The sequence below is a fragment of the Convolutriloba macropyga genome, chromosome 3, assembly GCF_964194025.1.
Source record: "Convolutriloba macropyga chromosome 3, txConMacr16.3, whole genome shotgun sequence".
Classification (NCBI taxonomy): domain Eukaryota; kingdom Metazoa; phylum Xenacoelomorpha; order Acoela; family Convolutidae; genus Convolutriloba; species Convolutriloba macropyga.
The window spans coordinates 66,743,599-66,755,371 of record NC_134470.1 but is presented as its reverse complement, the minus strand read 5'-3'; the positions used below and the strand labels follow the sequence as shown (position 1 = coordinate 66,755,371).

The window sequence follows — 11,773 nt, the reverse complement described above, 5'->3', positions numbered from 1 at the left end:
CATTCCCGTGATCACTACTATTTTGGGCAAAATTCAAAATGCAAAATATCCCATTTTCAACTAAGCGGGCTAAAATGGCAGCCGCTGATAGGCACAAGTGATGTGAAATGCTGCGCTATGATTGGCCAATTTGAAGCCGGGCAATTTTTTGAAGGGAAATATGAGGTAAAATTAAGGAGAAGAGTAGGGGAAAAAGAGGAAAATCCGGCGGGAGCCACTTTCATTCTCGATTTTGTCCCAATAGGGTCGTACAAAGTTCGATTCAATCTTAGACCCAAGAGATCGCCTTAATACTTTGTTCAGCACCGGTGAGCTAAAAGTGTGTGTGTTCTGTGTGCATAGACACGTATATTGATAGGATACCCCTACTCCCTCAGCTGAGAGAGGCAACTACACGAGCAGTAGTAGCAGTATAAGAGTAAGAGAAAGAGGAGAGAGAGAAAGAGAGAAAGAGAGGAGAATAAGTTAAAATCCCTAATGTTCAGCCTTCAAGATCCATTCCCGAAGGGCAACGCCAACAATATAACCAACAACTGTGCTGCTACTGCTGGTATCACAACCACCCCTAACCCCAACGCACCAGCCATTACCCCAACCGCTTCAGCTAATACCTCCATCTCGGGAGCCCCCAACCACCTCAACACCCACCAACACCAAACCACTAATACTAATTCCAATCTCAATTCCTCCTCGACACCTTCGAGTAACATCTCATCTTCAGCCTCAAATCTGCTTCTTGTAAATCCTACTTCGCCCCATAACCTTACTTTACCCCCCGCCACTTCCACCCAACTTACCAATTCGCAGCTTAACTTACACACAAACAACAACAATAACAACAACATAAACAACAATAACCTCAACATCATCAATAACTCAGCCACGGCCAACGCGGTTAACGCCTTGAAACAACTTCATCAACAGCAGGTGAACGATTTAGAAGACACCAAAGTGCATCCTGGAATTATTGCAGCGTCTTCGCTACATCACCAGCTCCAGCAGCAGCACCAGGGCTTATCTCAAACCTCGCCTATCATATTCCCAAATGTCAACACCTCCCCAGGATCCAACGACAGTCGAGGAGTTGCAGCAACGTCACATCATCACATGTCCAATTCCAGCTGGATGCAGAATCACGTGAACGCAGCTGCCGCTGTCTTGGCTTCGGCAACTTCGGGAGGAGCGAATACGTCGCCAGGAGCAGCCGGTGCTGCCGGGATTCAACCACACAATGCGGCTGCCGGCAATCTGGTGGCCGCAGCTGCCAAACTGGAAACGGCAGCAGCTGTCTTAAGTGCCGCTACTGCAACAAAGTAAGTCTTTTCTAGGGAAATCTTTTCAACAGAATTTTAAAACTGCTTTTGGTGACTTTGAACTGCTATTATTAATTTTTGCTATTCAGAAAAAAAAAACTATAAAGAAATTTATGTAGTCCAAAATGATGCAATGACAACACTCAAAAGGTACGAGAGTAAGAGTTGCTCAGTGAGATAGGTCATCTTTTTTTGCAATTTTGGAGCTGCAAAACTTGATAATGTGTGATGAGCATTTTAGGCCAGATATTCTGAAGTTTTCGAAAGAAAAACCTATTTCAAAAATTGCGCATTGAAAGCGTTGGCACAAATCTCTAGTCATGTTTTATATTTGCAAAGAAATTATCCGTTCACACTTAAAAGCAAACTTAAAAATTACAAAATTTGCTAACAACAAAGCAAAAGAAAGTATTCACTAGCATCCAAGTGGCAGTAAAAGAGCATCTTAAATTGTAATAAAGAGAAATAAACATTTTCCTATTAGGCTCCTAAACGATTTATTTTGCTGAATGTCCCAGAGTGCTAAGGCGCAAAAACTTTCATTAACAATAAAGCTAATTTGATCTTTTTTAACTTCATTTTCTTCTTAAAACCTGAGAATCACGAATGCGCAATTTATTTAAAAAACTTTCTGATGGCTGCTAAATATTTCAATTAATATTCACTACAGGGTGATATTTTCTTTTTTCTGCAACTTGTGAAAACTAGAGTATTTTTTATCTCTGAAAAAAAAAGTTTTTTATCAGAATATTGGTTTTGTTCAGCTTCAGCTTTTCAAATTTTATTTTCTATAAATTCGCGTTTTTATCTGTAGATCCGCTAGAAAAATTTCTTTTAATAAATGTGCAGTTTTTTGCAATATCAAATCTCGCCAGTTATTAATAAGGTTTCAAAAAATAGCTTGCAGTTTTTATCCCATTTTAGCTGATTTGGCAACTAGTTTGAACCAATTTGAAAGGGATCCCAAAAACTTTCAATTGATTTTTTTTTTGGTTTAAGGTTTGTAGTTATGAAATTTTAGGAAGCTATCGTTACCAAAATAAATCCACTTACAAAGAAAGTTGCCGCTTACAGACCAACTAAAATGAGGGGTATAATCTAAGCATAGTCCACTTAGTTAACGTACAAGAGAAAAAGGGGAAGTCAGCTATAACAATTCTAATAAATTTTGTATAGCATTCATAAAAAAAACTAAACGATATACTTTTGTTTACAGTTTTGAGAAGATTACTTAGAAGCTATCTTGAACTTTGTAGTAAGAAAATTGTAGTTTTCGAAAAATTAACTTAAAAATAATAATAATAATAATAATAATAATAATAATAATAATAATAATAATAATAATAATAATAATAATAATAAATTTAGAGAATTATTGCAAAAACAGTTTTTTGGCTGATAGATTACAAAAAATCACATTTTGAAAGAATAAATAAATTGAACAGCGAATTTCAACGTCAATTTGTTTATAAAAAACAAGAAATATACATCAAACAGAAAATACAAAGATTTGTGCCTTGTAGAGCTAATTATAGCTCTAACAAAATCATTTAAAGTATTTATTGTTTTTTGGGTTAAAAGCCATATAAAAGAAGTATATCTTGGTTTTAACTGGCTACTGATCTAGCAATGTTTGTCTAAACTTTCGTTTACTTTTAATTTTTTTTTGAGAACCATAGTTGATGATCGATGATCTATTTCATGAGATACGGTGATCTAGAATATGGTGCGCTTTCTTATGAAGACAGCAATCTTTGTGACACAAAACCCTCTAAATAAAAGTCATCAACTCGTTCGGTTTCAGCTACAGTTCAATTCGATATAGGGATTGCACTTTAATACTCAAAAACACTAATCTGTCATTTTTTTAAATAAAAAAATTGGTCAGCTTGGTGTCTATTGAGGTAATATATAATCAGATTTCGAAAAAAATTCATGTCATTTTAGTGCCTCTGTAGCCACAATTGGACTAGCCCGAGCCCATTTCGAAAAACAGCCTCCTAACAATCTAAGGAAGAGTAATTTTTTCCACTTTGTGGTGGCACTGTATGACCGGACGGGTCAGCCGGTGGAGATTGAGAGGACTGCCTTCGTTGACTTCATTGAGAACGAGCCTTCAGTGGACGGAGTGGCTGATGACAAGAGCAACAATGGGATACATTATAGAGTACAAGTCCTATATAATAATGGTTAGTAATTAGTAACCCATTCCAGTTAGGGCACTTATCCTGCCAATCCCGCAAAATACTAGTAAAACTCCTCATCTTACGATCATCTTTTATCCTACAAGATTTTGAATTTTTTTTCAAATAATGCTGATCTTGTAAGATGCAGCTTTTGTCTGTGTTATCTAAAATTCTTGAATTTTATCTCATCATAGAGAAAGGTTATATGATCGTAAATAAATTTTGCAAATAATGCTGATCTTATAAGATGAACTATTGAGGAGAAATCTCGTAATGCGTTTCATGATAGTCATCTATTTGTGACTGATGTAACTAAATGCTCTTATTAGATCCATTACTACCGAATCTTTTCTTACGCCTTGAAGTTTTGATTAATAAAGGCCGAGGCGTCATTTCATTTAGAACTGCAGCGCATTTTCGGCAACCTTCCCCCCCCCCCCCCCCCCCCCATTAAGTGGCGTCGGAATATATGAGACACAAGAAATTACAAATCAAGAATCAAGAAAAATTTACAAGAGGATCTTTTTGACTTAACTTTGATCAGCTGCAATCGTTCAGTGACATAAGTACTAACTGGAGAAATTTTTGGGTCGTTTTAGGCATTCGACAGGAGCAGGACATCTACATTCGGCTAATTGACTCAGTGACTAAACAGCCCATCTGGTACGAGGGACAGGACAAGAACCCAGAGATGTGCAGAGTACTCTTAACACACGAAGTCATGTGCAGGTAATATAACCTCTCATTTAGCCGAAAAATCTCAGAAAATCTTACAGGTAATCGCAAAATTATTTTTCTAGTTCTGCGGGCAATCAATCATCGCTTCCTGCTATTTAGGTATTAGATAGAACATAAAACGTCAAATAAATGTTGGCATAAACGACTTCACAGGTTGCAAAAAAAGTTGCCGCAAAAACTTGGATTCCATTGATCCGCTGCATTTTTTGTCAACATGTTTTTGGTGCGGGTTGATCCTCAAAGTATAAAGCATAATCTAGCTTTTGTAAGATAAATTTGTGGTGAAAACTAACTCAACTCAGCCTGATTATTCTGGCCCCCGAATTTTATTACCCGCTTATCAAGAGGCAAAAATGATATTTCTTAAGAATGAACGGATCTTTTCCGTTTTTCGTTTGTCCCCCACCCCCAGCTTAGTGGTTATATATTATTTAATTCACCATTTGCAATAAATTCGTCGTGCATGAAATTTGATTCGTACTGTATTTGTGCTCAGACCCATTCAACCATTTCTGGGCGTTTAATGCACATTTTAAAAGCCAGACCTCGTATCTCTCTATTTGTGGCCAAATTTATTTCCAGCCCGCTGGAGTAATTAGATTAGACTAAAAGCCCTTAATTTGCCAGGTCACATTAGGCGTGAAATGATCGTGCCACATCTCGTGGGCTATGGGCGCTTAAAAAGCCATAGTGTATTATGGCTATAGTGAATGGGTAACACGGACGAACGATCAATGTAGGCGCATTTAAGCCTTTTATTCTTGATAGATATATTAGACCTATTTCATAGATAGCAGTCTTTAAGTCCTTTTTACCTTTTTATCTCTACTCTGATGAGGCATGCACCTCATAAGAAGAAAGTTTCTAATTTAAAGGCCCACAAATTTCGGCGCCATAATTAAGCATTCAAAAATTTTAAAAATTCGAAAGCCACAAATTTGTTTCTAAGAAATGCGAAATATCATAAATTTACTTTAATTCTATTAAATTATCTGAAAAAATATAATTATAGTAGAGATTTAAATACTTTAAATTAAAAACAAATTGCGAAAAACAAAATGTCTAATATTTTAAATTTTTACTGAATTATGTTTTGAATCTATTTGTTTGTGTTTCAGCCGTTGTTGTGACAAGAAGAGCTGTGGCAACAGGAATGAGACCCCAAGTGACCCTGTAATCATAGACAGGTGAGCTAATCAACACATGAACAAACATCTTTTCACATTCTAGCTGCTATATCTACCATCTGTTCATTCACAAATTCGCTTCAAATTTTTTCGAACAAATGAACTATTTTTGGAGAAATTTGGGCAAAAAAGTTTTTGTTTTTCAGATAGCTTTTAAGAAAAGTATACAACAATTACAACATCGTGATTTTCAGTTATAAGAACACATGTTTCTTCTGTACAATCTCAGCTATTCAAAATTAGACAAACTTAAAAATGAAACAAACTTTATGGGCTGGACAGATCGGCATTATTACAAGCCACCAATTTTAAAAAAGTTTTATTGCCTTCAATTATTTCCAGTATAGATTATTGAGCCAGCATTCCAAATTGGAATATAATCACATACTTTTAATAGCTACAAATTATTTATTCACTGTGAATCGGGGTGAGCTAGGGAAGAGATAATGATAGTTGTTGTCGAAAAGGCAGGCAACAACAATTATTATGGCAATAACTCCCCTGTTGGAAATGTTTTTGTTGTGATTAGTACAATTACACCCCAACTATTTGTCGCCATTTTCTAATAGTATACATAAATCACCAAAACAAACATTACAAACAGCGGAAAAGACAAACAAATTTTTAAAACTAACTTTTATTTTTGCGCGATGTGTTCCGTAAAAAGAGCCATGATCAAATACAATCTATAACTTTGAGGATTAATTCAAATACTTTGATAGAGCTTCACAATTTATTAGTATATCCATAAAATTTCAGGTGGATTAAGGCAGCTAATATCAAAAGTTCGCTGATAAAGGGGGTTTGAATTGAACGTTCCGGTACTGTGTCGTTCAGCTTATATAAGAACTGAAAAGTAATGAATAGCAAATGGTTGATAGGTACCCTACTGATAATAGAGCAAAAGATTGCCCTATCTTTCGGGAGAAAAAAAGCCAGCAGAGTGACAGATTTCAGATAAACGAAGATTAACAGTTAGGGATCCAGATGAAAACATAAGTGTAATATTAAGAAAAAGCATACATTTCTTCAAGGTGATTGCTCATGAAATAAATAAACGTTTTGGTTTGCATGTAAAAAAATTCTGGCTGTCTTTACGCTCCCTTTTTTCTATTGAATTGTATGTCTTAAATTTGTTGTAAATTTTTATTCTCTTGCTATAAAAATAACATCAATTTTGGGTATTTTGCTGAAATCTTTTACCTTTTTTAAAGACGCAGCTGTCATTTTTTTAAAAAAAAAGTACTTTGGATCCATACACAGTTTTTTGGATTCATTCGCTTCAATGAGTATCACATATGTATGTATAGTTTCCAAACAAATCGCAGAAATTTATTATGATAATTTTTATAGCATGGATGGGACAAAAACTTTGCTAACGCAAATAGAAATAAAATGACCACAAAACATGTGTTTACAACTACGAAGATACGAAGAGATTCACATTGAAACTCATTGAGAGGTTACGTCGTAGCCAGTATACTTAATTAAAAACTAACTTCCACTCAATTAGATTTTGTCTAACGCGCATAAAGCATTCAGGCATACATTTGCACTGAATTACAAGCACACACACACACATAAACACTCAATCTCTCACTCCCGCACGCATCTACGCACACGCCCGCATCAACACACAGATACACACATACATCCATACACACACGCACACACACACACACACACACACACACACACGCAAACACACACACACAGAAACGCACACACACAGATACTAACATACATACTTACACAAACAAAGAAACACAAACCTTTGTTCTAATATATGCCCAATAAGCCTTAAAATAATTTTGTGAAGCAAAGAAAGTACTATATCAATGGTCAAATCAAAATGTTGAGAATCCAGAATTGAGATCAAATAGAAACACTCTTCCCTAGGCCAACACACACACACGCACACACACATTCACACATACACACACACACAAACACACACACACACCACACACAGATACATACACACGTACCCCCCCCCACACACACACACACACACACATACACACACACACACACACACACACACACACACACACACACACACACACACACACACACATAAACACACACGCATGCAAACATATACACAGATACTCACTTTTGCACATGTTGCTCTAACCAAGTACAAATTTGTACAAATTTGAATGATCAAAAACAATCAGTAAGCAAATACGTATTTGCGGATAAAAGTTTCTAGAGGAGTTTGATTATCAATTTTCCATCATTAGACGGTTTTTTTATAAAAAAAGAAATCTCTTGCAAAGAACTCTCTCTTAGGCTGTTTTTTTTTACGTACAGTTTTTCAGCAAATCGTAAAAACTTTAAATTTAAACGTCTTTTTTTAGAAACACTTGGGTTATATAATGCAAAACTCTAAAGGGTCATATGCTGTTAAGAGTTGATGTGAGTTGATTTTGCTTATTATAATAAAATTAAAAGACGACAATATCATTTAAAATTTAAAATCAATGAAAACCGCTGTAGCATTCGTTACACTGAAGTTAGAGTTTTTTAATCATAGTGAAAGCAATTTTATCGAGGTCAAGACTGTTCGCTGAAGTTAGGTGGAAAAAAAAACAGTTTTCTTCAGAATCTTTGCATTATTGTATATCGTCAAAATTCTAATTGCAAAACAATAGCCGAGAGAAAAATATTCAAAATTGGATCCAGGTTCTTAAACAAATCAATGGAATACATTAACGGTTAAGAACCAACTTTCCCCAAAAAATCCGCAATAGATTAAATGGATGGTTTATGATTGATTACAAAATGCGAAAATTGATTCAGTTTATACTATTAATTTTACTAACTGGGGTAAATTAAAAGTTGTTTGTCTTTTCAAAACACAACAATTTGTACTGTCAACAATCTAGTCGTATAGGCTACGTTGCCTCTATTTGCGGCTGTTGGAAAATTTAATTTGCAAAGTGGTTCACTCACTTGATTTGAATTGAGGAGAGGAGGAAAAATGAAATAGGACTTTTGGAGGGGCTTTTGTCACAATTGCCCAAAAGTTAATATTTATAACTAACTAGGAGAGTGGAATGCTGTTATCCAGTTATTGCACACATAAAAACGTCCTCTTTTTGTAAATTTATGCAAGTTTATACCCGAATAGATACTCGAACACAAATGTTTTTGCTCTAAAATCTAATGATAATATATTTGCTTTCATTCCATTTTTAGTGTCACATTTACAAATTAAAACTTAGAATGTTTTGGAGGCTATGTTAAGTTTTGAGCTAAATTTTCCAACTTAAACGATTCCAGCTCAGTTTCTGATAATGATGACTAAAATTTCCTATTACTTTTGATTATGGTCGTCTTTTTCTTTTCCAGCAAATCCGTTCAAAAATTCTGTTGTTGTCTTCGATAAAGACCTCTTAGCTTTTTTTTTAGCTTATCGTCAACATTTAGCTCATGTAGCTTACTTTCTCTCTCTCTCTCCATTAAGTAATAAAGTTAATATTTACGATACAGATGCCCCTAGGCGCCCGCCTGCCCCTAAGGCCCAATGCTAACAGTCTCAGGTGTTTATCAATCCATCTACCTGTCTACCCCTGCCCCTGTTAACACCCCCTCCCCCTCTCGCGCCTCTTCAACCCCCTTGTTCACTTTCGTGTTCTCCTCAGTGGTCGAATCTGGAAAGAGTTGATTGTTTTGATGTAGTGAGTGCTTTTTGAGATTAACTAGTAATATCAGTTTTCTATCATTTGCTGCTATTTTAACAGTGTTGATAGTCGGTCCAGTGACGTCCCCGGTTATAGATAACTACTTGTTAGTGACTAGTTTGGTAGTGATAATTTGCTAATTTTTTTTTTACGTCGGGTTGTTTTCTATGACGCAAGAGAATAATATTTTTCACTCAACTTCAGATCGAAACTTATAATAGAAAAGGCAGTTTTGGACGCTTTTTGAAGAACAGATCCCGGAAAACCAAAAAAAAGTAGATTAAAACCATGTGATAAGAGTTAGATCTTTGACCTTCAGTAGAGTTTTGTCAAAAAAAAAAATAGCAAAGAACCAAACACAATAAACTAAAAGAGTATGGAGATAAAAAGTAAGGTTTTTTATTGTTTACAAAATGAGCTCCATTGTTGACGGTTTTGTCTATGAACACTGACAAGTAGTACACGTATTAAAAATATCACTAAATTTATTCCTTATGCTTATTGTTTCATTATTACAAGTTTATTAATTGTTCCGACCCTCTTGAGGGGGGAGGAACTATATACTCAACTGGGTTTTTTTTGTTCCGTGAATTTTCGCCGCTCGATATATTCATCGTAGAGAGTTGAGACTGGTATCATTAGAAAGCTCGTCCAGCGTAGAATATGGAATTAAAAAGATTTTTTTAATTTTCGTTTTCTACAGGGAGTTATCGAGGCTTAAACTTCTGAGAAAAGAAGAGTGAATTCACGTTGTTTTTATTCACATTTTCCGGAATTTTTGCCTAAATTTTCGTCAATTTTGCTAAAATTTGTTATAATTTTTAAGAATAGTGTCGTTGATTTTATTTTTGAAGACGAACAAGCATTTTTGATTGTTTTGATTTAATTTTTTCGTCAAAAAATCTGGATAAACATTTCAAAATTTAGCCTTTTTCATCAACAACAGCACGAAATAAGCTACTTTAGTCCACTTTGATTAAATTTGCCTACAGTACACCCCCAAACAACACTCATACAATCTTTGTAGACTCAGAGGTGGGCTATTTCTACTTCAGAGTCCGCAGAGAGTGCCTTGTAGTTAAAATTTTGCCGTTTTTTGCTAACTTTACTCGTTGATTATCAAAAATGCAAAATTTATTTTGAGGTTCAACTCAGAAATTATCTATATCCACAACATTCGAAAAATCAATTGTTCTTAACGGACAATAAGTATTAACAGGGGTAGTTTTGGGCCATTCTTGGACTGTTACAATCCAAAAAAAATCGGGTTGTAATCAGTCGGTCTTTTTTTTTAAAAAAAAAAGACTTTTTTTTTAATAATAAAGAACAGAACATATCAAATCAAAGCTCAGGAGTGATAAGTCCAACCAATTCGCTTGCTAAACAGCTCCAGGCTAATGCATTTAGTTTTTTAATTGAAAGTTTATGGTCGTTTCTTTTTTAAAAATAATTGACTTTTCAATAAATAATGGCTTAATTAACTTTTCCTCTATTTTTTTCTTAATTTGTTCAACTTCCAGCTTAGTGTCAGCAAAAAAAGACTGCTTTTTCTTTCTACTGAGTTAACATTTATTCTCGGTTGCAGTTTTTAAGCCTGAAATTATTGTTTTCTGGCTTTGATACTACAAGATTTTAGATTTTTGTTTGTTTTGATATTTGCCAGTTTTTCACGTTTTCTAATTTTGTCACATTATCACATTATTGACAGTTCTCATGTCACCTTATTTGCATTCAAATTAAAGCACAATTGAACATATTAAAATCCTGAAAGATATAAATCATCGTTTAAATGGCCTCGACGCCTCTTTCTTGAAGAAATCAATTGAATTTTTTAATTTTGTCTTAACTGTCATTTATACTTTGTCGTTTCGGTCGTATGAAATTTCCTGTATAGTGATAGCTTTCATTGGCTTTTCGTGGAAGAATAGAAAAACGGATATTCTGATATTAGCAGATAGCTGATGGCTTTTACGACTTTCAAACCCATCGTTTTCCAAAATTAAAAAAAAACTTTTTTAACTTCGCAATTTTGTTCTTTTTATGTTTCTTTTTGTTACCTAATCTCGTTAGTTGATTACAGGTCAAATATGACATTATGGGTGTCAAGGGAATAAAAGGGATTGGTGTCTCAAAATCTTTTTTTTAAAGATTTTGTTATGACCTTACTGGCTTCGACACCGCTTTTTCACAAAAAAAAATTAAATTAATTTGATTTTTGTCATATTTGACGTTCTTTTTGTAGATGCAAGAAATATTCTGGATAATTACAGGTCTCGAGGGTTTCCTTTTCATCAAAAAACGACGATATTTAAATAGCTCTTTTTGTAATTAATGCCTTTCATGACATTGAATGTAATTTTGTTTCGAAAAAAAAAATTAAAAGTATTACATACTTTAGCACTTCGCTTTTTTGTCTACTTGTTACCTAGTCTTACTAATGAATGACCACGTACTACATTATAGCTGTTTGAAGAAGGCGCAATCAAATATATTTTGAGTGCCAAAATTTGGCTTGACGGTTTTGACAGCGTTTTCTGGCAAGTTTCAATTGAAATTTTGTTTGTTCTTTGTTGTTCTTTTTAGCCGCTCTAAAAAATGAATAAGGTCAGGTCCTAATGCCCTTCTATAGAAGCAGTGGTAATCGCAAATTTGTGGTAATA

General features: G+C 34.6%; 1 protein-coding gene across 2 annotated transcripts in view; it reads left to right on the top strand.

Moving 5' to 3' along the window:
• The first annotated feature begins 220 nt into the window (after nt 1-220).
• The window catches only part of LOC142336376 (transcription factor COE1-like), a 35,304-nt gene continuing 23,751 nt past the window's right edge, over nt 221-11,773 (top strand). For both annotated transcript variants that reach the window (XM_075385160.1, XM_075385159.1), the window contains exons 1-4: nt 221-1,313; nt 3,261-3,502; nt 4,099-4,228; nt 5,356-5,424. In XM_075385160.1, the coding sequence (XP_075241275.1) occupies nt 478-1,313; nt 3,261-3,502; nt 4,099-4,228; nt 5,356-5,424 (1,277 nt within the window). In that variant the 5' untranslated portion in view covers nt 221-477. The remainder of the gene's footprint in view (nt 1,314-3,260; nt 3,503-4,098; nt 4,229-5,355; nt 5,425-11,773) is intronic.